The following is a 27,764-nucleotide window of genomic DNA, read 5'->3' as shown; positions in this document are numbered from 1 at the left end:
GTTTTTTGTTTTTGTTTTTTTTGCCCTGCCAAGAACAAATGTTTGCTCCCCATTGAGAAAGCATGGGCTAGACCAGTGGAAGGCATTTAAGGGAGATTAGAGAATAGGGGGAAAACTACTAAGGACGTAAAGACGTTCTCTTTGACCCTTACTGTCAGACAGAAATGACTTCAGCCAAGGACACAGCACTTATGGGTGGCCTTCTCCATTTCCAGCTATTGCTTGGTTTCAGCTGACCACTCCCTCTCTCTTATCAGGCCTACGGGTGGTAACAGCTCCCATCCACTGCTAGCCTTGGACATCTTTACCGTCCTGTACCTATTCCCTCGACTCTGCCCACATCTTTTGAAATATCCTAAACTCTTTACACCCCTTTGAATGTGTCCTGCTTCCTGCTGGGACCATGACTAGGCTCTTCTAGTTGGAATCCTTATCACCTCCTGTGATCTAGTCACTAAGTCAGGCAGTCTCATTTCAACTATAGTCTTTATCCTTGTCTTTTTCCTTTCTGGAGTCTTTTCCTTTATTCATTACTCAGCAACAGCGTTTGTCCATCAAAATGCACCTTTGCAGTGGTGGTTTGGTTTTCTATCTTTTCCCTTCCTGTTACATTGTCACCGGCGTGGCATGGGATTTGTGTTTGGATACTAAGCCATTGCATCTTACACCCTTGCACACTTGACATTTCTCTTTCTTAGCTTCCCAAACACCCAAGTCACCCCGACAGTCAGGCTCTTGAATACTTTCTTCCCACAAATTAGTGATCTTAGATGGCAAGAGCAGACAATGCCTGTTCCAGGTGCTATGGATATATAAAACTTGTTGGCTTAAAATAATGACATTTATTTGGCTCACACATCTGCAAGCTTGGCAGCACTCAGTAAGGATAGTTGTCTCTGCTCTACTCAGCATCGGCTGGGGTGGCTCAGAGATTGAGAGGCTGAATTATCCAGAGCATCCCCTGCTCACTTGTCTTAGCCCTGGGCTAAGAAGACTCAAACAACTGAAAGCTGAAACAACTGGGGCTCGTTGGGCATCTCTCTAGCTTGATGCAGTCTCTCCATGCAATCGACCAGCATGGGGGACTTAGGGCAGTCTTACTTGTTACACATTGACTCAGAGCTCCCACCCACGTTGATTATGTCAAGACAAAAAGCCAGATGGAATTCGTATCACCTTCTGTGACTTATCCATCAAAGTCATTCAGGGTCATTTTGACCACATTCTATTGGTTAGGGTTAGCAAGTCGCACTAAGCTTAAGGGAAGAGAACTTAGACCCTATCTCTTTGAAGCGAATGTCAGTTCACATCATATATTTTTAAAAAGCGGAATGAGATGTGTACAGGTACAGTCATTTTTGGAAAAACAATCTGATTGCTTCCATATCATATGCATAAGTACATAATTTAATTTTTGAGACCTTGTGGAAGTCCTGTGGGGTTCAGAAGAAAATATTGGAAACTACTAATGGCAAACAAGCAGAGCTAGGAAGCTGTGAGTAAGGAGGTCTTAATACCTACTTTGTATAATAATGGAGCTCGGGATTTCTGACTGAGAACATCAAGAGTAGGTACAGTCGAGATAATAAGAATTCTGGATTTCTTTCTATGCATTGAGTCAAGCAAGTCTCTGATCTCTATCAAATGAAAAATTAACGTACGTGATTTTGATGGTCTCTCCCAAAACCCCTGGTTCTGCTATGCCATCATCAACTCACTTTTCTGTTTCCTGTTTAAAGTCACTTTCTCTCAAAGTTGCTGACTCCAAATTCTGTTGCTTTTGCTGAGAAGATAGTCACTCTGCTGTCTATGCAGCTCCACTAAATCAAGTTTGAGCTTCAAGTCCTCAGTGGCACCAAGTGTTACTTCAAGAGTTATTCCTCCTTTGTGTATGAACATTTGCATTTTGAACGTGTGCCATCAGAGAAGCAATGGGAAATTGGGTATTGTGCTGTGGCCAAGTCAGAGAATGTGTGTGTGTGTGTGTGTGTGTGTGTGTGTGTGTGTGTGTGTGTCACTGTCACCATTCTTTTTCTCTAAGAGAGAGTTTTGATGGTAGATGAGGGCATAGGACTACTAGATTCAAAAGTAGAGGATATAGAAGAATTTGGAAATAGATTAAGACAATTCTAGAGTTGTCGATGAAGCTCTCTTTATAAAGTATCTTCATATGCAACAGCATGCTTAGTAGGTACTTTCTGATGACAGTCACAACAGAGCCCAGAATGGCTGATGCCCCAAAATGATGAGCACTGTATATGAAATTGAATACATCAGTCTATGAATGTTTTTAAATCTGTAATTTAAAAAACTCCCAAGGTGTTGCGAATGTTAAAACAGGTGAGAACCACAAGCAACCTACCACATGGTTTGAAGAGGCCAAGATTCTCTCAGATTCAAGGATAGAAAAACCATTTAAGGCCGGGCGCGGTGGCTCAAGCCTGTAATCCCAGCACTTTGGGAGGCCGAGGCGGGTGGATCACGAGGTCAAGAGATCGAGACCATCATGGTCAACATGGTGAAACCCCGTCTCTACTAATACAAAAAATTAGCTGGGCACGGTGGCGCCTGCCTATAATCCCAGCTACTCAGGAGGCTGAGGCAGGAGAATTGCCTGAACCCAGGAGGCGGAGGTTGCGGTGAGCCGAGATCGTGCCATTGCACTCCAGCCTGGGTAACAAGAGCGAAACTCTGTCTCAAAAAAAAAAAAAAAAAACCATTTAAAACTGTTTTTAGCAAACTTGTATCTGAAAAGTGTACATGATACTTAATTAGATAACTTACCAATTGCAGCAGAACTAGGTCTCTCTACCCATCTCTGTGCTCTGCTCCCTCTGTGTTGGCTCTATTTCATACTCTCACCTCTCTGGGACAAAGGTGACCACAAACTACTCTCTCATCAACCTCAGTGTAAGTGCCATACTTTCTCAATAGCTCTTATGCAAGATCTGAAATTGTTTCATTGTCTCTCATTGGCCAGATTCTGATCAAGTGTCTACCTTGAACCAATCACTGTGGCCAGGGACATGTACTCCCCTGACTAGGTCTAGGACACATGGCAACTCTGGGATGGGGAGGTGCAGGGGTGGAGCAACATGGTCAACTAAAATTAAAGCTATGGACCAAGTAGGAGCTGAGTGGTTCCCCACAGGAAAACAGGGGAACTATCAACAGGGAAAATAGATAGTACACCTTCTATTCTAGTACATCGTCAGTAAATACTATTTGATCATTGAATTCTTGTGACACGTTCTTTAAAGACAGACAAGAGTTAGGAGGACATAATGTCATGGCTAATAAGATTGTTGTAATTTCATCATCAGTTCTTCTCTTTCCACTCTTACTTTATTAAAAAAGATCAAAGGAAACATTCAGGACAGTGTTAACATGACTTAAAAGCCCCACCTTGAAGACTGGCGGTGTGGAGAGAAGCTATAGGTAAGGTGTGCCCAGCCAGGATAAATATGAAGGACAGGCAAGCAGCACTGGCAGGTGAAGGTGAACAGTGCAAGGATATGAACATGAAAATCGGTGTGGTGGGAGAAGTGAGAAAACACCAGGGGAGGAAACGAAAGCAAAACAAAAGAGAGAATGCCACCAGTGTATATAGTTGCTGGGATTATCTACAGGAAACAGACATGTGGAAAGGGATCCTGTGACTAAGGAGAACAGGGAGAATGGGAAGTAAATAGTACTGTTAGCCTAAAAGAGAGTACTTTAGAAAGCAATGTGGAATTCAGCTTTTAAAATTTCCATGTTTGCTTTTCAAAACATTGTTCTGTGTTTTCAAGCTGTTTAACAGTGGGTCAAAGGAATGCCTGTAGTACTGTTTATGAGTGGCTTCATTTTAAATGGCAGCCCCAAGCAAAGGTGAAATTTAAACTTCTGTTTACGTTTAGAAATTCTCTGGATTGTCTAGTAACCTCATCTTTAGAAGCCTGATGTTTACATATTGGCAGCCACAGGGCATTATTTCCCTTTGGGTGTTCAGTTGCTGTCCAATTTCCTTATCTACTGCCCATTAAATTAGGAAACGTTGGACCTCATCATCTGCTTTACTTTCCAATCACTTTACCAGCAATAGTCTTCAATAACTAGTGCCTTGCAGTGTTGTTTTGCAAGCCATGGTTTCCTCAGGATACATTTTAAAAAACAGATACCAGAAGTAATGTGAAGAGCCAGTTTATAGGTTTAAGACCTGATTTTGAGATTCAGACATAGTTCTTAGGAGGCTGAATCCTGAGGCTTTTCTTTTCAACTCGCTCACTATACAGTGTGTCGTATTTCCAAATATGAATCATGGTAAGGGCAGGTTTGAAGCAGTCTAGCTCCATTGATCACAAAAGTTGGTTATCGGTGAAACATGGTGAAAACATCACCTCTTTTCTACCAAAAGGTGCCTTCAGTGGAGGTTATTGCAATGCAAAGAGGATGTTTGTTAGAACTGGGGATAAAAAGCAAATGAGGTTCTAAAGCAAAGGGTAGCAATGATTTGACATTGAATGGTATGCCCAGAAATTTAATTAAATTTTAATTAAAATATAATTCTGCGTAAAATTTAATTATATGACAATGAGTATTTTCACACAGTAAGTTAGGAAAGTTTTCCAAAGTCAGTTGGGAAGGCACTATGCAGTGTGTCATAATAAAAAGGATAGAGGCTACAAGGCCAGCTGGATCTGGGTTTAAATCCCAGCTCTACCACTTACTGGCTTTAAGCCTCAGTTTTCTCATCTGCAAAATGGGAACAATAATTCTTACTCTGCTTACTTGGCAAAAATTAGAAGAAAAATGTATTATTAAAAAACCAATCATAATGCCTGGCATTTAAAAATATATTAGGCATTCAAAAATGGTAGCTATTATTATTATTATTTATTTTGGGGAATAGATACCCATTTTCCCTCTTCCCGTCACAGAAAAAAAAAAATCCAGAAAACAAATGGCTTTTTAAATAACCTGGTTGTAGAATTCAAACTGACTCTGCCCAGCAAAATTATGTTTAAGGCCGGGAGAGAGTTTTGCTAGTTTCCCTTAAAAAGCATTGTCAAATTATTTTTTTCTTGTTCTGTGTATTTTTTCCCTAAGTTCTTTTTTTTTTTTAATAATTTTTACTTTCATCTGTATAGAAATATTCTTGGCCATACCTCTGTTCTATCCCTTCAGTAAGTCTGCAATTATTTTCTTCAACAGGTGTCAGCCCAAAGAATCATAAGCCCTTATGAGCTAATGGTGAAGTTTCAGCCAAGAAAAGAAATTAAAAAAAAAAAAATAGTTTCCTTAAAATTATAACATACATAAGTTTGTAATGTACTTGTTTGTGTCTTTCTTTTTTAGTTTATAGAATACTTTGCTCTTTATGTTGAAAAACTGTCCATTATTACTGGCTGTTGGCCACTTTTTCAGCTCTAGGGTAATCAATTTCTACTATAAAATTTCAACTCCGGTCAAAGCAGACAGTGTGTTATAAAAAAATATACTGAGCACAAATGCAGTCATCAAGTCTCGTATATATTCACCTCTCCAAGTGAAAGGGCTTATAGTATGTTAGGGAAACATATTTTTTAAATACTAGGCACTCAGTAAATAATTGTGGGTGGCCAAGTGAATGAATAAATGAATAAGCAAATGAACGACGGGAATTTATCATGGCTGCAAATCATTTCTCTTAAGTGAAGTATACTATTTGTTTTTGGGTGTGTGTTTGTGTGTGTGTGTGTGTGTGTGTGTGTGTGGCAGGGGGCTGGGGGGGAGTTAAATTAAGATAAATTTTGTTGAAAGAGTTCTTTAGGGACTACCAGGGTAGTGGACAGGTAATAAAACATTGTTCTCCAAAGCAGAATATGGTAGTTACGGTTACAGGAAGACTATTAACCCCCTTTTTTTTTCTAGAAATGACTGCCTTGTGTGTGATTTAGGTTTTGAAATCTTCCTTTCCCTGGGCTGATAGGTCCCAGAGTATCAGATCTGTGGTTATTGGAAAACAGCTTTATCTACTGCACAGAAAGTTCTGTTGTCCTTATTAAAAAAGATCTTTGGGAGGTGAAGGTCATTTCAGGCCAATGCCAAACAGCAACGAATTTGCTAGGGTGTTTTCTGAACGCCAAAAGGAGATGGACATCAGAACCTGGGAATGATCTTAAGGCAGGTGGGCCAGGTTTAAACCTCACATGATCAGTGGTCATTTGTGTACATTACTTAATTTGAAGCCTCAATTGCCTTCTATAAAAAGTGAGGCAAGTGTATCATACGCCTTTCAGTATTTGGGGTGAGGATTAAATGGGATAACACATATAAAGCGTTTAGCATAATACCTAAGTATTACCACTACTATGGTCTGTTTCTGCTTATACTTCCAAAATAAAATATGTGTTTTTGTTTTTCCCCTGACACTACCCAATTCTCCAGACACCAAATGGTTGTTCTACAATTTAATTCAAGCCTTACACTATCCAGAGTGAGTGTCAGATGGCACAGATTAAGGACTCAGTCCCAAAAGACTCCTCCCACTTCAAGATACCCATTGCAAGTCCAGGCAACCTGTACTTCTGACAAACCAGCTATAAAGTCATAAAGTTGGGGGTTCCCATGACCCTTTCTTGGGTTTGATAATATGCTGGAATGGGTCACAGAGCTCAGGGAAAATAATTTATGTACCATTATGAGTTAAATACAAAGGATGTTGTAAAGGTTGTAAATGAACAGCCAGACGAAACAGTGCCCAGGGTGAGATCTGGAAGGGTCCCAAGCACAGGAGCTTCTGTCCCCCTGCAGTTGTGCTGCCTCCTAGCATGTCAGTGCATTCATCAACATGGCAGTTCTCCTACCCCTGTTTAGGTTTTGTATGGAGGTTCCATTCCATTGGCATGATTGATGGCATTATTGGCCATTGAAGATTGACTCAATCCTCAGCGTTTCTCTCCTCTCCATAGGTCAGGAAGTAGCGCCGAAAGCCCTAGCTCTCTAGTCACAAGGTTGGGTGCCCCAGCACTTACCCCACCCTGAAGCTATCAAGGGGCCCACCAAGAAACACCTTATTATTAAGCCTAAATTCAGATACGATTAAAAGTGACTTATGAAATAAAAGATGCTCCTATCGGTCAGGAAATTACAAGAGTTTTAGAAGCTCTGTGCCAAGTACCAGGATGAAGACTAAATATATATTTCTTATTTATATCACAGTATTACACTAAAGCATAGGAAGTGCTCAATAAATGGAAATAAACAGTGGGCAACCCTAACCTTTACATATTTTGATGCTAAGTGTCAAGAAGGATCATTTATGAAACTCTTCTTACACAAGTTTCCATTTCCTCCTTTGTACATGTGAGAGGGCCTGATCAGGTCAGAAGAATTCACATTTCACACCATGGAGTTTTGAGTCAAAGGCACGGGGTGAGGGGGGTATAGGGCGGTAGGCTAGGATGCTTTCTGCTGGCAGTGGTGTCTCAAAGAGCCTAAGGCAGAGAAAATAGGGGATGGGTAGAAGAGGGCAGCTAGGGTGGAAGAGAAGGAAAGTAAGTATGGAGGGGAGACAGGGAAAAAGGGAGAAGGGAGAGTGCCATGGTAAAGAGCTTGGCTTGCTGAAAGTCATTCTCTGTAGGCAATATTGGGGTTTCTTGGAAGGAAATCCCCCATTATGGACTTAGAAAGTAAAAATCAGTTTCTGTAGAAGAGTATTAAATGCACTAAGCTGGATCATGAAGAGATAAAATGTATGAAGATTAAAAAGAGGATGCAAAAAGAAAAGGACAAAAATATATTAAAAATTAGTTCAACTCCTGCTGGGTTCTTCACACTCACAGCTGATTAGAAGGTGGGATAAATCTGTGTAACATATTTGTGGAGCCTGCTCAGCTCAAAGTCCTCATATGCCCCCCACCCCACCACCCACCTTCCCACACACACCCTACTTTTGGGGAGGCTGGCTCTGGGCTTTTTCTCACTGATTGTTGGCCAGAGACAGAACTCCTTTGCTATGGGGGCCTCTCCATAGGGGATGGGTGTCCTCACCCTTAGGGAAGGGAGCTGGCTTCCCTAAGAGCAAGGTACTGGGGAGAGTGCATCCTGTCTGGAGGTGGCAGTCCTTTTATAGCCTAATCTCAAAAAGGACATCCCATCGCTTTGGCTGTATTCTGTTAATTAGAACAGAGTCCCTAAACCCAGCATACACGCAAGAAGAAGGAACTTAAAATCCATCTCTTGAAGAGAGGAATCTCTAAGAATTTGTGGCATATTTTTAAAACCACCATCATACCAAACATCTTTCTCTTTAGTTTCTTTTTCCAAGACTTCCTATATCCCGACTATGTCTCTGCCTCTGCTTTTGAATTCTTTGAGATCTCTTCAAATATTAAATCCCACTTATTGACTTAAGTTCAAAAGTCCTTTCCAATACCATCTGAAGTCTTAGAATCAGTGAAAACATGTCAGACATGGGCACTTTGCTGTCTTGCAGAAAGTAATGACTTTGGTGGACAGGAGGCAGTTGAAGGTTATCTTAACAGAGGATCAAGCCAATTCCTACACTATAAGGGCAATCACCCCACACTGAGTTCAGGTGTGCAGTTTCCTAGGCTGAGTCATCTGCTGTTTCATCAGGTCTCCCTAAAACAGGGGCCAGCACACTTCGGTAAAGGGCCAGATGGGAAATATTTTTGGCTTTGTGGGCCACATGTGGTCTCTGTCATATTTTCTTCATTTTTATTACAACCCTTTGAACATATAAAAACCATTCTTAGCTGGCAGGCTGTACCAAGACAAGCCTGCAGGATGTAATTTGCAGACCCCTGCTCTACAATAATCAGAGAGGTACTGGTGTCCTTGGAAATAGTTTAGATATGCTTCTCCATACCACCCAGCCATGATAAGCGTCTCCTTTCCATGTCTCTCAAATTTCCTAAAAGATCCAATTTATCTTACTTCAGACAAAGAGCTGGGAGTCCTTTTTTCAGGTTGGATACATTTTACATAGGATTTCTCTCATTCCTTCAGGGAGACAGAAACAGGTTCAAAAATTAAGTCACGAAAATGACTAATGTGGTACTGTCAGAGAAGAATTATGAACCTGCAGGGTTATGGTCTCTCAGAAAACTCATATTGCATTTCTATCCATCATGTGAATAACAATAACCTTCTCCAACAAGCAGAGTGAAAAATGTGCAGACTGCCAGTAAGTATTCCTTACTGCTAGCTAAAGGCTGGCACCACACCGGCTTTATATGGCAATGGGAATTTGTGTCAGAGTTGGCTTTTAATGTGGAAAATAATCCAGTCTCATCCTTTGGCTTTTATGTCTTCGCTGTTTTCTAGACTATCAGCATGACTCATGAATGACGGTGAATGCTCCACAAAACAAAACGAAAGCCTATTTTTGTGTGTCTTTATCAGCAACTGAAATCAAAATTCTTGGATGAGAATTCTCAAAAATCAAAAAAAACCTGTGTTTTATTTTTACCAGGACATTAGTAAAAAATGCATTATTTAGCCCATGAGTTGATAGAAGAAAACGTGTTAACATGTATGTGTGATTAACGCATTCATGCTAACAGAGGGACAAAAGCAAATTAATTAATTAATACATCGTATTAATGTGTCATAGCCCCAGATAAGCAGTGCTGCTTTCTTATGTTACTCCCATGCCCAAACCTGCAGTACTACAGAATTGCTGACTCGAGGCGCTACATGAAAACCATGCAGAGACTTGAAAACTCTGGCAAGAGTGCGGAGTTCTATGAATAAAGAAATTGTTTAAAGGGTCAGTTAATCAGGTATACACCTCATTTTGTAATAACAAAAACTGTGGTCTCAAGTCTGTTTTACCCTCTTAAGGTTTATCTTATAGGACTCATTATATGTAATTAAAACCGACCAAAAATCATAATTTAATTAGCTTTAATAGGACAGATTTTGAAGGGTCATATTTTATTTTGGATACATGTTTCTTCCTGCAATTATTTATTCTTGTAAATTTTTCTGATTTAAAATTTATTAGCCAGTTATTGAGGAAACTATTTACTTGCCATTTATGTGAATGGTTCAAGTAGTATATGCATACATTTGAGTATTTATCCTAACGTTTTCATGTGATCAGGAAAACTTTTGCTCTCACTTGTCATGTTTTTGGTTGACATGTTATATCACAAGACAGCATTTGTTACAATACCATTTTTGGGGGTTTTCGTAAGAAAACCTTATTACAGCCTAAATGTTAAAAACTAAGGTCATTTCGACACTTCTAGAAGCAAAAGATCTTCTGGGTTCCATAAAACAGGGAACTTGAGTTTATCAAGTCCAAGATCATCTGAGGTTAGTAATGAGAACTGGGAGAACTAGAATAATTTATTATTATTATTATTATTATTCTATAATTCTATCAGGTTGTTCTCCTTTGGTTTTATGGGTAGTGTTCTATCATCCCTCCACCATTGGGCTGTTTCTGTCTACTGCTGCCTGCTACATACACTGCCTCCTCATGGGGCTCCACCTGTTTAGACAGGAAGGGGCTCTGCATATTAAATGACTGACCCTAGGACCAGTGAGAGGGATGAGGCCAATGTCCACTAGACAGACTGATTCTCATTTTCAATGAGTGCAGTCACTTGCAGAGATCTCCCTTTTCATAGATCACAAGGCTACCTGATATATTTTTTACCAAACATATTTCTGTAGAGAAAAGGCAGCTGGAACTCCTTTACAGTGATCCAAAAAGTACATTTGATAAGGGGAAACTTCTGCAAATTGACCGATTTGGCAGAAAGAACAAAGAACATGCTAGAGTATTCCTTAGTGAGGGATTCACATGTCGTTTTATGTCTATAGCATTGTACATACCGGCAACGCATAATTGTCTGTGGCCTACTCTGCCACGAGGAGAGAGGAAACAGATGTTCCTATTTGTCTTTTGATGTGGCTTCTGATACTTACATTGATTTGTCTAAAATAGCATCAGCTACCCTAGAAAATGTTTTTCCTAGTCCTTGAGTTGGTTGGCTAAATGTTTCAGGTGACTAGTAAGAATGTGATTGTCATCTGAAGGTGATCCACTGCCAGCAGGTATTGCCCTGCTACAGGGAAAAGATAGACCATTGGGAAGTGAACACACAGAAAAAAAAGTCACATAGTATTTTACTTATTCAAAGTGAAGACTCCAGTAAGACTTTTTGGAATAGATCTAATGGAAATTTGAGGGTAAATTCAACACCAGGAGGTCTTAGCGCTCTCTGCTCCATACAGTAATTATAGAACCGTTGTTATAGGTAGGAACACTAGATAATTAGAGTGTTAGCAGTAGTCTTGGGAGAAGTGACAGGTTCATTACTAAATAAAAGTAATTTACCCTAAATTGAAAATGACAGCTGAGGCCTTCTAGAAGCACAGCTTGATGAGAAAGAAACCATGAGGATATTGGATACATGCAGGAAAAGAAGGAATGGCAATAGATTTGACATCACAAAATATATCCAGAAAGGAGATGATGGAGGTTAGAGTTCTCCTTTTGCTTAGCAGGCCCTGAGGGCTCACAATAAGCTATATTCTTATTTATGACATAAGGAGAACAGATATTGGAAACAACTGTCTCAGACCATCAGTCCAAATGTACAATCCAGACAAGATCACAAAAGGAAAAAATAAAAAGCTAACGGGGACTACAGGGAAGCAGCATAACCATATTAAGGTTGACTGTTATATGCACATTTCACTTAAGACAAATCTTTTTTTTTTTTAATTGCATTTTAGGTTTTGGGGTACATGTGAAAAACATGCAAGATTGTTGCATAGGTGCATACGTGGCAGTGTGATTTGCTGCCTTCCTCCCCTTCACCTATATGTGGCATTTCTCCCTATGCTATCTCTCCCCAACTCCCCACCCCCCGCTGTCCCCCCGACTCCCCGCCAACAGACCCCAGTGTATAGTGCTCCCCTCCCTGTGTTCGTGTGTTCCCATTGTTCAACACCCGTAAGACAAATCTTATACAAATTTTCTAGAAGTTACTCTACAGGGATTTCTACTGGGCCATTTTTTTTCTCTTCATCTATTTGACTTCATTTCTTTTTTATTAAAAGATCTCTGGGCTGGGTGCGGTGGCTCAAGCCTGTAATCCCAGCACTTTGGAAGGCCAAGGTGCGCGGATCACAAGATCAAGAGATCGAGACCATCCTGGCCAACATGGTGAAACCCTGTCTCTACTAAAAATACAAAAAAAATTAGCTGGGTATGGTGGCGTGCACCTGTAGTCCCAGCTACCCAGGAGGCTGAGGCAGGAGAACTGCTTGAACCCGGGAGGCGGAGGTGCAGTGAGCCGAGATTGCGCCACTGCACTCCAGCCTGGCGCCTGGCGACAGAACAAGACTCTGTCTCAAAAACAAAACAAAACAAAACAAAACAAAACTCTGTTGCATTTCTCATGGTCACTGTAAGCCAGCATGTCCCCCTTGTTCCCAGACTTCACAACATGCAGTTTTCCCAGGCTGTCAGCTGGGGTGGAATGCAGGCTAGCATCAAAGCATGGTGACTGACATGCTGCTTTAGCAGGCCTTTAGCAGGCAAATAATGAGGGCTCAGATCCTACTTCTTTGAGTTTTAGAGAATTGCTGAGACTAGAACAACATTTCTCCACCTATACAATAGAATATTCGTTCTATCTGTGTTATTAAGTTAAGAACGTTCTTCCGGATAATTCAGAGCTTTTACAGTAGAGGCTGGCACCATTCCGCATCCTTCACACTCTGTCCAACAAAGCCAGTTCATTCAGTCTCTCCAATACCTTTTCAGTCCATCCTGTTCTCTCCCTCCTTGCCTGCTGCCTCTTCATCTCAGGCTTCTGCCATCTCTTGTCTGGGGTATTTCAATCAATTTTAAGTGGGTCTTTCATACTATGACGTATTCCTACCCCACAGAACAGCCAGGTGAGAAAGAACCCGCCGTGGCTCCCGACTGCCCCCTGTAGACATGCCTCGCTCCCAGCAAAGAGCACAAAGCCCTTTCTAATGTGACCGCATTCTTCACCTGGCTTCAGTCCTTCCCCCTCTCTTTGTTATTATCTCCAGCTGTGCTAAATTACTGTGACTCCCCAGATATACATGCCCCCTCTCACCTCTGGGGCTTCTTCCCCACCCAGTGGAACATTCCCTCTCCCCTCAACTCATCCTACTCCATTGGCACGAATATTTCCCACTTAGATCCATCTTGAAGCACCTGTCATCGGCACGCCTGCCCCACAGGCCCCTCCTAAGCCTTCATACTCTTCACCTGGAGCACCTATCCCTCTCTCCCCTTTTACCTCACTCATTCGCTTATCAGCTCAAATGCCACTTCCACAGGGAAGCCCTCTTCAATGCCCTTGTTAGAGGTTGTCTTAGCAACCTACATTTCCCTTCATTAGTACTTCTCATGACTGGGGATACTATATTTGTGTAATTATTTGGTTTAAAAATCTGAGAGTAGGTTCCCCTCAAGCACATCCTAAGACAAAGATTCAAGGCCCAGCAGCTGATCTGGGGAGTGATTCCCAGGAAGTGCCAGTAGGGAAGTGATGAAGTGAGATAGAGAAGGGGAGGAAACAGAAACAGGTGTGTGAACAAGTAGATTGTCCTGCAGGCAGCTGAGACTCATCCTGCGGGAGGACTCTGGGAACCAGTTTGGATGTGCCTCAAAGGAGTCCCACTCCAGGGGCGTGGATGCCAGAAAGGGGTGTTAGTTTACCCGCCCCTATCCATCATTGTTTGAGGTCTGCTTCCAGAATATTAACTCCCCACCTCAGTATTGGCAGGACAAGCATCCTGCTGAGACCAGAAAAAGCCCTTAGGCCGCATGTGGACACAGAAATCAGAGGTGCCAGGGACAATGGCGGGGCTTTGACAGCTTCAGCTACAATATCCACCTGTCCCCCTGGACCCAGCTCCACAGCTCTTTCCCCCACTAGTTACCTCTAGAGCAGCACTGTCCAGCAGAAATATGCCATGAGTTACAAATATATATGCCCCTTTACATTTTCAGAAGCCACGTTTTTTAAAAAAGGTGCTATTAATTTTAATGCTTTTACTTAATCCAATAGATCAAAATAGTATCATCTCAACATACAACCAATATGAAAATTGTTAATTAGATGTTTTACATTTTTTCATGCTATGTTCAGAATCTGACATGGGTGTACCATTTACAGCACATCTCAATTTGGACTTGCCTCATAGTCTGGGGAGTGCCTGTAGCCATGTGTGGCTGGCTAGTGGCTATCACAGTGGGCAGTAGTCTCTGGGAGAGACGGGGTGCTCAACAAATGCTCAATGACCGAAGTCTCAGCTGGGGCAGTGCCTCCCCTGAGCAAATTCCACTGACCCCCCGCCCCAGGACTGGACTGAGGTGGTTAAGAGCACTCCCTACTTCCTCCAGCACAGTGTTAGCTGTACCTAACTGGGGCTTGTGTTCACTCATCTGTCTCCCCAGCATGCTCCTGGAGGGGGTGGGTCCCCCGCCTTGTTCATTGCTGTGTCTTCAGCACCCAGCACAATGTCCAGAACAGGGGAAGCTTCCCCAAAGTTTTGGTCAATGATGAATGCATTTTAAGATAAGGTTATTAAACTATCATCTTCAGTGAACTTTTAGTGAAAATTCTATACCTCGATTTTGTGAAAAGTCTATTTTTGTCTAACAAATATTAGTATAGTCAAGAGATTATTCAGTTCATGGCTACAGAGATTCAGAATTTGGACAATGAACAATGCAATAATAACGTGGGCTTTTCATAGCCATATGTAATTAACAAAAATAAATGCATACTTCCTACTCTCACCTATTAATACTCTAGAGCCTAGACCAATTGTATTAGTCTGTTTTCACACTGCTGATAAAGACATACCCAAGGCCGAGTGCGGTGGCTCACGCCTGTAATCCCAGCATTTTGGGAGGCCGAGGCAGGCGGATCACGCGGTCAGGACTTTGAGACCAGCCTGACCAACATGGTGAAACCTTGTCTCTACTAAAAACACAAAAATTAGCCAGGCATGGTGGCAAACGCCTGTAATCCCAGCTACTCAAGAGACTGAGGCAGGAGAATCGCTTGAACCCAGGAGGTGGAGGTTGCAGTGAGCCAAGACCACGCCACTGCACTCAAACCTGGGAGACAGAGCAGAGCAAGACTCTGTCTCAAAAAAAAGACATACCCGAAACTGGGAACAAAAAAAGGCTTAATTGGACTTACAGTTCCACTTGGCTGGCAAGGCCTCAGACTCGTGGCAGGAGGCGTAAGACTCTTCTTATACGGCGGTGGCAAGAGAAAATGAGGAAGACGCAAAAGCAGAAACCCCTGACAAACCCATCCGATCTGGTGAGACTTACCCACTATCACGAGAACAGCAGGGGAAAGACTGCCCCCAGGATTCAATTACCTCCCCCTGGGTCCCTCCCGCAACCCATGGGAATTCTGGGAGATACAATTCAAGTTGAGATTCAGGTGGAGGCACAGCCAAACCATATCACCAATCATTCTCGAAGAGTGGGGCCCACACTCTGAGCAGCATCACCGGGAATTCATTGAAATGCAGTGCTCAGGCCCCGCCCCATCTCCACTGAACCAGAACCCAGCTGTTTGTTTCAACAAGCCCGCCAAGGCCTCTGATGCACAGTGAAGTTTGAGAACCAGCACTCCAGATAGAGTAATTTCCAAGTTACTCTCTTAGAAGGAAAGCAGGTCTTAGACAACAGCTTCCTGTGCCTAAAATTCTACACACACAAAAAATTTGGTCTTTCTGCCTAAAGGTGTGTGGTTTCTCTACTTGCAAAATAATTTCATATGAAATAAAGAGAATATGTTGAAATTTATTCTGGTACAATGTCAAATAGCTATTAGCAAAACATTTGGCTAAACAAAGTCATTACTGGAAATCTGTAATTTTTAAAGAGAGATAAAATACACGTAGACGTCTTTCTTGTTTTTATACTTGTCAGTCAGCTTTGGGGTAGTTGTTGAACATTTTATCATCCATGGGATCATTTTGAGGGCAAAAGCACATTTTTAGAGAAAGTTCATAGAATCATGGAAAACCCATGTATTGGTTTCATCCTGGACTTCAAAATTCCAAATCAGCATCTTAAAAGTTTAATTTTTACTACTTAAAATAGCGTATCTCAACACGGAAGGAACAAGTATTTTAAAATAAGAAAGTGGTAGAAATACAAAATTGGTTTTTGCTTCCCATGATATTATGGGGCTGTCCACAACCTCTGACGTATGTGTATTGAATTACACTTCGGAGAGGAAATAAATTAGGCTATTCAGACAGCAGAAGACTTTCCCTTTGGGAGTTGCCCCAGACAGACACTTACACTCACACATTTATGTCTTCAATCAGTGACTTCCGGAAGAGCCATTTGGACAATGCCAAGTGAAGAATTGAAGCAGTTACTCATTTCAGCCACCAAAAATACCCAATATTTGTCCATATCTACATATAGGAAACAACATTTTATGTATTTTTCTGGATAATCATTTCTAGCCTCAGTTTCACTTTATGCAGGCAGATACATCGCATGAAACCTTTCCATTCCTCTGTCTTCTGTCAGTTCCTAAAGGGAAAGGCTTTTGTCTTCTGAATACCCTTTTATTCTCTCTCCAGCATCTTGAACTTCGTAGGTACTCAACAAACATTAATTGATGACAAAGCTATATAACAGCTTTTGAATTTATTCATGGGATGATTATTCTATTTAAAGAACATCTTTATATATTTTCCATTCTTCAGCAAAAAAAGAAAATGTTTTATCTTGCCAGTTCTGTATTTAACATCTGCACAGAGCACAGTGTGTGCCTGTTTTAAACAAATGTGTAGGCACACTGGTTATCTAGATTCAGGAACATAAATGACAATACAGAGAAATGTAGTTTTTAGAAGAAAATTTAACCTTAGGGTTTAATGGAAAAACGCAGTTGCTGTTTTATCAGAGAGAGAGAGAAAGGGCGAGAACAAGGAAATCCCATTGTAATGCTATTATGCTAACCTCATTTTGGCCATTATTTTCCCAGTTACAGCGTGGATACCAGGTTTTGTGCATATCTGAGAACTGGCATAATTTATTGTCAATTCACAAGCATAGATCAATTAGTAGAATAACTGTGTCAGTATAAGTTGATTTCTAACCTCAGTTGTACCATGAAGTCATTGGAAGGCACTGGGAAGGTTACTTAATTCTCATTTGTTAGTTACTTTTAAGAAACAGCCACATAAATATATTTCTTATTATCATTCCTTAATAGTTATTGATTGTGTACAGGATGCTTTATATCTCTGCAAGGCACTGCAACTTCTCCAGGGAAGCCCACATTAATGAATAGTGTTTATAAAGTACTTGGAAATCCTCAGATTAAAACCTAACGGTATCAGAGTAAAAGTATTTGTATTAACATGCCATATGGGAGAACCATATGTTATCTATTAAGAGGGTATGTGTGGTATTGAAAATCGCTCTCTGGTGCATTGCTTTGTGCTATTTTTATACCAAGATATGCCGCGGCAAGTTTTGGTATGCCTGGGTCGTACCTTCAATGTTGAAATGCTACAAAATTCAATCCTTCCACAGTAAATAAGCTTCTTATTGAGCACTTGACTCTCTGCTTACCATCACACAAAACACATGGAAACCCACAGTCCCATGCATTTCCGCTCTTTGAACACATGTTACACTGAAGTCCCCCTCAACAGACACAAAGGCTTAGAAAACTACAGGTTCCATTTTTCCTCTTCCTTCCACGTGGACAATGCTGTTTTGAGACACACTTATAGAGACAGGGCTGACACAGTTGTCTTGTCTGTCCTAATGGTTGAAGACTAACCCATGAGTCTTGCACCCCCTCTGTTAATGGGGCATGGATGCAGTACTATTTGAGTTTATTTTGGTAGAACTGGCAGCCAGGGGAGCACTGCCCAGCATTTCCCCAAACTGGCTACACATGCCACACCACCTTCCCGGAACGTTCTAAGTCATTAATCTAGAGAACTACATTGTAACGAGTTCCATATAAAATCTGCCCCCACCTGGGGAAGCGATTCCTTCTCTTAGCTGATTGCTCTAGTAAGTTGACAAATGGCAATGGGTGTGTTATCACGAGCTCCTGAGATCTTATGTCGGGGTCACCATCCTTGAAAAATTCTGTTCTAAATGACATGTGGACCTCATGCTTCATAAGTAACCAAAAGATCTTGTAATAGAAGATAATTTACCTCTTTTTCCTGATTAATTTGTGAACTATCCAGGCAAGGCTAGGTAAGGCAAGAGCATATTTCATTAACTGGAAAATATTGATTGAACACCTGTGAGGTACTTAGGAAACATTGGTTAACAAAGCAGACAAAGATCCTTGCCTCGGTGGAGCTTACATTCAAGGAGGAGCAGGAACACATAAGTAATGAACATGATACCTACCTAAATTAGAGGAAATGATGTATTAGAAGATGATGGACAATTGAAGAACCAAAGAGAAAAAGTTGATGGGGATAAGAAGGATGGAGTGTGTGGCGCTGGGGAGATGATACAATTTTAAATGGAAGGTTCAGCACAGATCTCATTGAAAGGGGACATTTAAGCAGTAACCCAAAGGGGTTGGAGAGAAAGTGCTCCAGGCAGAGGGGTCAGGCAATGCAAAGGCCTGGGGAGAAGAGACCCCAGTGTGCTGGAGGAACAGTGTAGAGGCCCGCACGGCTGCAGCGACTGAGCAAGCAGGAGACTAGCAGAGAATCAATGGAGGCAGAGAAACAACAAGGGTCTCCATCATGCAGGGTCTTGCTGCCATCAGTGCATTCAAGCAGGGGAGTGGTATGAGCTGCCTCACACTTTAAAACAAACCAGCTTCTAGGCTAAGAAGAGGTGCTGAGAATAAGACCTGAAGCAGCAAAACACATCGGGAAGCCATTGCCACCACCCAGGAGAGAGGGGGTGGAGAATAGCCCCAGCTAGCACTGGTGAAAACAGAGGGATCTGTTAATACTTGTGCTCCCTACACTTTGCCATTTGATTTTTGGGAACCATTAGTTGAGATCAAAGATACATGAAATGTTTAAACAAATCCACAATTTAATGACAGTCAAGAAGAAGCTGAGATCGATATCATACCTCATCTGCATAGGGAACTGAAATATGATTCAAGGAAAAAAATAATTACTGCTTTGGGGGAAAATGAAGTTTCCCTCTTAATCCCTTGGCATATGTTTATGGAGCCCTTAACAGATAAGGCACTTATCTGGGTGCTAGGTGCCAAGGACACCAGAGAAACAAGGGACATCTCTCTGCAGAGGGCTTATGGCTTAGCTCTTGCAGGTGAGCAGAGGTCTCACGTATCTGCAGGGCAAGAAAGAGATACTCCAGGATTTGGCATGATCTGGACCTGAGCTTAAGTCTCAGCTCTGCCATGAACTGTGTGACTTCCGGGAAGTGACTTTGATCTCTCACAACCTTGGTTTCTTCATCTGCAAAAATGGAGATAAAGTTGAATAGGATGGTTGTGGCGTTTGTGGTTACATGTGTGAAGGGCATGATTGCATGAGCGTGTAAAGGCCTGGTGCAAAGGAGACACCTCTAGGAAGTGGCAGCTATGACTCCTGCTAGGTGGAGACTACTCACCTTTTTATCTGCACTAAACGATGCACGTGAGGCTTTTCATTAAAATAATGAGGCAGCCAACGCGAAAACTTTTCTAAGAGTAAGTAAGCTATTAAAATAGATCAATCAGCTAATGACACCTCCAGAACAAAATCTGTAAAGGTTTGGAACGAACCTTCCTTCCTTCCGTTCCTTCTTTCCTTTCTTCCTAAAGCCATTAAGCAGGGCTGAGAAAAGTAGGTATTTACATTGGAGGGAGGATGGTGGTGAGGGGGCACAGACTTTGGACAGGGTCAGGAGTGCTTCTGTGTCCCAGACTCATGTGAACTGAATGCTGTATGATCCTAGATTGCTATTAGGATATTCTTGAAACATTGGCAAAACACAAATGTGATTTGTAGCTTAGACAGAAGGAATGCCATCTGTGTTAATCTTCTGATCTTGATGGTTGTATTGTGGTTATGAAAAAGAATGTCCTTATTTGTAGAAAATGTATACTAAAGTAGTCAACGCTGATGGGCATGATTAGGAAGTGATTATGTCTACAACTTACTCTCAAATGGTTCAGGAAAAAAAAAAAATCTTGCCCGGTTCTTGCAACTTTCTGTTTCTTAAAATTATTCCAGAATAAAAATACCTTTAGCATTAATCACAAAAGTTTAGAGTTGTAGCATTGCACTCACCTGATATGAGTGCCAGAGGGGTTTTATTCTCAATATTTGTTGTGTTCAATGTTAATTTAATTAATCCAGATGAGATTATCATTTCCCACATTTTTGCTGCTTCATAATTGAAGTATCTTACCCAGACAACAAATAGTTGCATTTCCAAGTAGGAAGTAGTGAGCCCCAACATCAGCTAAGACTGGGTTGAGACTGTCCCCTGCTGCCATCACATGCTAGCTGTGGAATCTTAACACCCCTGTGTCTCAGTTGTCTCATCCATGAAATGCAGATAGTAATACCTACCTCATGCAGTTGTTATGAGAATGAAGTTTGATAACCTTTGCAAAGCATTTAGACACTGAGTAGAACATATGCAATATTCAATAAGTGTTAGCTGGCATTAACTAATATTATTCTGTCGCTCACGTAGCTCTATACTTAAACATAAACATCATTCTATTGATGACAGTGCAGTCTCTTCAAGAACATTCCTCTGTTATGTCAGCTAATTTTACTTTTCAAATATGTACCTTCTAGAGAATTTTGGAACATATGAAATGAAAATGTAGATGCGGAAATACAAAATTAAAGACTGGATTTTTTATGAGTGGTGTTTTGTTTTATTTTTATTTTTATTTTTTTGAGACAGAGTCTCGCTCTGTTGCTCAGGCTGGGAGTGCAATGGCATGATCTTGGCTCACTGTAACGTCTGACTCTCAGGTTCAAGCAATTCTCCTGCCTCAGCCTCCTGAGTAGCTGAGATTACAGGTGCGCACCACCATGCCCAGCTAATTTTTGTATTTTTAGTAGAGACAAGGTTTCACCAAGTTGGCCAGGCTAGTCTCGAACTCCTGACCTCATGATCTCAGCCTTCCAAAGTGCTGGAATTATAGGCGTGAGTCACCATGCCCAGCTGAGTGCTGATTTTTTTAAGTTAACTTTAAGCCTTCCTGAGCTGAGAAAAATAAACATACCTACGTATTAATCAGCTATTGCCATAATAATGCTGCTGTGCAATAAATCACCACAAAATGCGGTTCCCCACAACAAAAGTATTTATTCTCATGTTCACAGGTTTTTAAGATGACTGTGGTTCAGCTGATATAGGCTGGGCTTAGCGGGGTGGTTCTACTGCAAGCTGTGAGTTGCCTGGGCTTGGTTCCAGACTGTGACTTGGGTTCAAACTTTGCTCCATGTATCCCTCATCCTCCTTAAGCCAGGAGCTACAGGGCATCTTCTTGTCATGGCAAATGTCAAGAACACAAGCAACAAATCCATTTATGCAGCACATGTAAACCCTTTACTCACATTTTCTCCACTAGCATTTCATTAGCTAAATCAAGTCCCATGGTCAAGTCCAAAATCAATGGGGTGGAAACATTCTCTGCTCACAGTGGGAGGACACTGATATATATAATCTTATTATAGGGGACTGAAGAATTGGGACCAATAATCTAATCTGCAAAGTGCTGTTTTTGAATTGTCTATAGTCTGTCTGTGTCCAGAAATCTGTAGATCTTTAGAAGAAAAGACAACAGTATACCAGCAGAAAGTACACATTAGATCGTTTCCCCAGTATAGGTATGGATTTATTCAGACTTATTCTCCTTTGTCTTCCTATCGCCACGTAGAGTTCACAAAAGGAACTACAAATATCAGGATAGCAATCCGTGATCATGTTGAGATTTTGCCCTTGCAGAATTCTCCCATGTAGGATTAAACATGGATTGCTTTCTTAGCATAGTCACTTTTCAGCAGGAGTCTTTTATTTCATTTCTATAAAATTTCTGAAATGTTCTTGCAAACAGTACATGCTCGATAAATATTGGTTGAAAGAGTAGGAGGCAGAGTACTAATATGGGAGAAATTAGAAGGACACAACCAGTACAATTCTCACAGGTTACTGTGCATTTTCAGCATGGGAAAGTAAAGTGTTATATCACACTCAACATGAACGCTACGGAAATTTCTCATCTGAAGTAAATATGCGATGTTAAAGATAGATTAAGAAAATGTAGCTTGTGTGTGACATTATTTAAGCTAACAAAATAGCCTCACAGTTCCCTATATTTCTTCACCTTTATTGTAACCCTTTTAAAATCCCTACTAAAGACCTCAAGTTTACATACCCTTCTGCTTAACTGTTTATTGTTTATGTGCTTCCTGTGAAGATAGCTAGACAGACAAGGCTGATAAAAAGAAAGCTTGTCCTTATCAAAAACTTATGGGTACTGTGTTAATGCGCCTTGCTTTTTCTACCAGTGGAAGCCCCTTGTTTCACTAAGAACTCACCCATTTGCAGCATTTATAATGGATGGAAAGTTCTAAGCCAGACAAAATGTCCTTCTAACAGAATGAAATGAATGCTAATCTAATTGGCCAAGAATGCATATGCTGGGCTTGGAAAAAAAGCCTTCTACATTGGTTCCCCCTGCTGGATTTGAGGATGCACTGTCTTGGAAATTGATGAAAGCAATATACCTGGACCTTTTTATCTGAGGCCATGTCACTGGAATGGCAAATCCAGCATTCTTCTAGAAAGCATTCACTCTGTGATAAACGTGCCAAGTGTTTCTTGAGTTTGCTTCCCAAGGGCAGAAATACTGCAAATAGAAAACTGTGCCACTGAAACTCAAAGTAGAAAACAAAAGCATGCCACTCAGATGTCTGTCCTAGGGAGTGGGATGGCCCACAAGGGAACTAAGGGTAAAAACCCAGAAGCAATGGACTAGGTAAACTGCCAGACTGGTTGTTACTATTAGAAAGCTGCATTTCAGGATCTGACCAGGAATTTCCTTTTTATGCATTACAACTATTAGAACCAATTCCTCACATTTCTGTAATGTAATTGCTATTTTTCTTTCCCTTCTTATCTTCCTCTCTTCGTAAGAAATCTCCCTACCCCTACTCTGTAGAACATGTGGTAACCAGACGCATTTTAAAGGAAGCTTGTCACCTGCAGACTTCAGGGCTATTGTGAAATTGTTAAAAGGACTGTCTGTTGAGGGAGACAGAGAAGCTGGCAGATTTTTCCTGCTTGACTCTGAGTCCATTTGGTGACTCTGAGTCCAAAGGGACAGATATTGGCTAAGTTTTTTGCACATGCTCCTACACTAACTTGGGCTTGTTAAGACAGCAAGAACAGCAGAAGTGACTATTTCCTCCCTAGAGCAAAGGCCAGTGCTGTTTTCTTCATGGAGAACGAGAATAGGGAAAATGTCAGATAATCGTGTGGTACTTGTAAATATGCCATTTAGAACACTGCATTTAAGTGGCATACAGAGCCACCCCGGCGGCTCATATTCAGGCCAGGTGTGGTGTCTTATGCCTGTAATCCCAGCACTTTGGGAGGCTGAGGTGGGAGGATTGCTTGAGGCCAGGAGTTCAAGACCAGCCTAGGCAACAAAGCAAGATCCTGTCTCTCCAAAAAAATAAAAAATTAATCAGGCTTGGTGGCATGTGCCTTGTAGGCCTAGCTACTTAGGAGGCTGAGGTGGGAGGATTGCTTGAGGCCAGGAGTTCAAGACCAGCCTAGGCAACAAAGCAAGATCCTGTCTCTCCAAAAAAATTAAAAATTAATCAGGCTTGGTGGCATGTGCCTTGTAGGCCTAGCTACTTAGGACGCTGAGGTGGGAGGATTGCTTGAGTCCAGGAGTTCAAGGCTGCAGTGAGCTATGAACATGCCACTGCACTCCAGCCTGGACAACACTCTGTGTCTATAAAAAACAAAAAACAAAAGAAGTAGTTATATTGTGTCCACCATTACAAATGGCACAGGGCTAAGCCAACACAGGGGATCCTGTACATATATTTATTTATTGACTACATTCTTCGCCAACCTCAGAATGTCATTCTTTTTTCCTTTTCTCTCCTATTATAAACTTTTTTTCCCCATTTAGATCAAATCTAAATGTTTCCCCATCTGAAACTTTCTTCAATAGGTCGTTTTCCAGAGCTGCAGGTGAAATTCTTCCCCACTGCTTCTGAAGTTCTTGCTTCAGCTCTGCTACTGGTGGCCTCCTCTTGGGAGGATTCTTTTGCCTTGGAATTAAGCGTTGATAGGAGGAGGAGATGGCAGGTCAAAGCACTCAAGCAAAGCAACATTACGTGATTCGGGCCTACTTATGGGTCAGGAATTTTTAAAGGGCTCAGCTGGGTGTCTCTTCTGCTCCCATGACACTGGCTGAGGTCATTGCTCAGCTGCATTTGGTTAGCAGCTGGCTGGGTGGAAAGGTTCAAGAAGGCTTGGCTCATAAGTCTGGCCCTTCATGCTCCCCACACATCCCTTCTCTCTCTTTCTGTGTGGCTCCCTCCATTTGGAAGGCCAGCCTCAGCTTCCTTACAGCATAGGGGCTGGCTTCCCAGAAGGAGAAAGTGGAAGCTGCCAGTTCTCAGAGGGTAGCTTAGAAGTCCCAGAATATCACTTCCACCATATTCCATTGGTCTAAAGAAGTTTCATGGGCAGTCGGGACTTAAGGAGAAGGGATGGACTCCACTCCTTCAGAGACAAAGTATTTGTTTAACCCACATGAGTATAGGTTGGTAACTTCTGCTTCTATTTTCTATACTTAACTACATGTTTTATACTTTGTTCTTATGTCTTTGTATAAATTCATCATTTTTATTTGCTTCATTTTCCAAACCAAAAGCAATTTGGAGATCCTCCCAGCAATGAGTTATAAAATCATGCCTATACTTAACCTTTAAAAAGTTTATGATTTCAACAGATAAATCCACGGATACAGTAGCTATTTTAAGGCAAAAGAAAGTTTTAGATAGTTACAAATATACAGCCTTCATCGCACCTGACCAGTTATTTTTCATATAACTATATACTGTAGCATAAACTCAACCAACATAATCTGTTCAAGACAAAATATTTTATAGCATATATGTTAGATTACCATATTTAAGTGAAAATTGACCTTTTTTGTAGCATATATGAAACAGAAATAAAGGGCAAGAAACTTTGCAACATTCCTTACACAATTCACATTATTTAAGTCAAGGGAGAAAAGTGGACTGGAGTTGAAGTTTGTATTATATTTTGGGAAATGCAGAACGAGGAGAGAGATGTTACTGGGACCGCTGAGTGAATTTTGTTTACTGCAGTTAAACATTTCATCTAGCATATCATGTGAGGAGGGATGAGTATAAATGCACCTATTTATGTAGGTCATTTTTCTGTTGCATGCCTCTGATTCATCTCTCTGCCTGGCTTTATGAGGAGTCATGCTACATTGATTACAATTAATTTCAGTGCTGCATATTAGCCATAAAGAGATATTTCAAAAATTGACTTGATGCATTTTTTTTTCTCTGCTTTTCTTGAAAGATGAGAACGGTCCAGAGGAAAAGCAAAGTATGGAAGAAATGGAAGGGCAGAGCGGAGATACAGGTAGGCTCAGATTTCTTTTGAGAAGTCTCCTAGGCCTCATCTGCAGAGGTGAACAATAACTTCACTCTATGCTATTGCCTGAAAATGCTTATACCTTTCACCAGATTCACTCCAATGTTCATTCCGGTCTCCCTCAGGAAGCCACCATCTCCGGTAACTGTGAGTTGACTGTGCTTTCAGAGGGGGACATTCTCACAACTCATTCACCAATTCCATTTTTCTTCACTATAACAGTTTGCCTGGCAAAGTTCTAAGAGGGACTGGCAGAAGTTGGAAATGCCAAGCCAGAGCTTGGCTGAGTTAGGTCAAGCTCAAATTAGCAGATTTAGCTTGAAGGGAAAAAAATGAAATAAAAACTGATTAAAGGAACTGAAAAAGAGGCTTTCCCTATGCAGTGAGTAGAATGTTCTCCAGTCTATTGCATTAAATTTTGAAGAGCTATGCTTCAGGTTATTTCTCTGCATATCATTGGAGATGGTGCAATGGGCCTGACTACCCCACACACAGAGCTCTAAGTAAGATCTAAACCCTTCCTGACATCCCCTCTGTTAACTAAAGGACACATGTGTCCATTGAAAGTTTATAGATTCCACACTGTAGATTATAAATTGAACATTTTCAAATAAAATAGCACTTAAGGCTCAAAAGGGATTAAAGTCACCTGTGATTTATTATCTCTTTCTACCCATTTTTGTACTCAGGCGTGCTTCCTTTAAAAGAATGATAAGGCACAATCGTTCAGTTACCCACATCCAACAAAATAAATAAATAAATAAAACTCTCTGTTCCCTTGAGTTACCCGGTTATTCTCCCAATTCTAATGAGCCCCATGGAGGGGCGTCTTTGAAATAGTGGGCTCTGCCATTTGCCAAGCACGTCCTAGGCCATATGCGAAACTCTTGGAATTAAACCAGGTAGTGTGATAAGTTTTTCACTGTAAACTTCTTACATTAACCTTGGAGATTTTATTGGGAATTGGAAGCTTTTATTATTAACCTGGAAGATGGAATTGAAGGCCAATCAGAGAAAGCACTGAAGCAAGGAAGCAAGGACTTTGTGTACCTGCGACTGTGTCGGCCGGCGCCCTTTGCTGCAATATAGTCCTTGCAATGAAATGAATTTCTGATACAGAGAAAATGTTGTTATCCAACCCTCCCCCACCCCGACCCACACGTTATACTCCATAGCAGATGAGTGAAAAGCTGTCACTGTTTTTATTGTTTGGGGCTGACAAGTATTAGTTGACTAACTGCTGACAGCCGAGGCCTTTCTGTGACTGTTGAGGTTTCACAGGTTTTATTCACTCACTGCTCTGTCCCAAACTGCATTTATTTATTTTTTTATTTGGAGACACAGTCTCACTCTGTCACTCAGGCTGGAATGCAGTGGTGCAATCTCAGCTCACTGCAACCTCCACCTCCTGTGTTCAAGCAATTCTCGTGCCTCAGCCTCCTGAGTAGCTGGGACTACAGCCACACACCACCATGCCTGGCTAATTATTTTTTATTTTTAGTAGAGACAGGGTTTCACCATGTTGGCCAGGCTGGTCTCAAACTGCTGACCTCAAGTGATCTTCCCACTTAAGCCTCCTAAAGTGCTGGGATTATAGGCATGAGCCACCTCACCCAGCCCCAAACTGTCCTTATTGACAAAGACTGTTTCCCATCCTTGTATGTACGTGCACCCACACACTTATGCATGCACTCACATTTGCCTGTGTTTGATTTATTCATTCTTTTCCCCTTAACCAGTTGAGAACAAGCAGTTTGTGATTTGAGGTCACCTTGCCTGTGAGGAGAGAGTGATAGAATGTCAGCCCTCTTCTCCAATCCTCGAATCTGATAGCGTTATCACCACAATAGGGGTACGTCTCAATGTAAAGAAGAGTCCTAATGCATCCCTGAGTGACTCCCCTTGCTTTGCCAAATGAGCTCACTGGCTGGCAGAGGCCAGTGACAGAATCCACCTATAATCCTGGCCAGAGTCAACACTCATTGTTACGTTCACACTGCTCATTTCATATCCTCCTAAATAGAGCTCAGAGAAATCGAAGATGTGGTTATGGGTCATTAAAGCTCTTTTGACCTGCTGGTATTTTTCCAAAATAAAA

General features: G+C 41.4%; 1 protein-coding gene and 1 long non-coding RNA gene across 5 annotated transcripts in view; one reads left to right on the top strand and one right to left on the bottom strand.

Moving 5' to 3' along the window:
* The window catches only part of LOC105732712 (uncharacterized), a 252,087-nt gene that overhangs the window by 67,863 nt on the left and 156,460 nt on the right, over positions 1 to 27,764 (bottom strand). The gene's annotated exons all lie outside the window — the stretch shown is intronic.
* Positions 1 to 27,764, top strand: part of MACROD2 (mono-ADP ribosylhydrolase 2) — a 2,078,532-nt gene that overhangs the window by 1,946,449 nt on the left and 104,319 nt on the right. For both annotated transcript variants that reach the window (XM_012474868.3, XM_064377970.1), the window contains one exon: positions 25,592 to 25,654. In XM_012474868.3, the coding sequence (XP_012330291.2) occupies positions 25,592 to 25,654 (63 nt within the window). The remainder of the gene's footprint in view (positions 1 to 25,591; positions 25,655 to 27,764) is intronic.

Source organism: Aotus nancymaae, unplaced genomic scaffold (genome assembly GCF_030222135.1).
Source record: "Aotus nancymaae isolate 86718 unplaced genomic scaffold, 86718_ANA_hifiasm-v0.15.2.pri h1tg000001l, whole genome shotgun sequence".
Classification (NCBI taxonomy): Eukaryota; Metazoa; Chordata; class Mammalia; order Primates; family Aotidae; genus Aotus; species Aotus nancymaae.
This window is presented reverse-complemented; position numbering and strand designations above follow the sequence as displayed.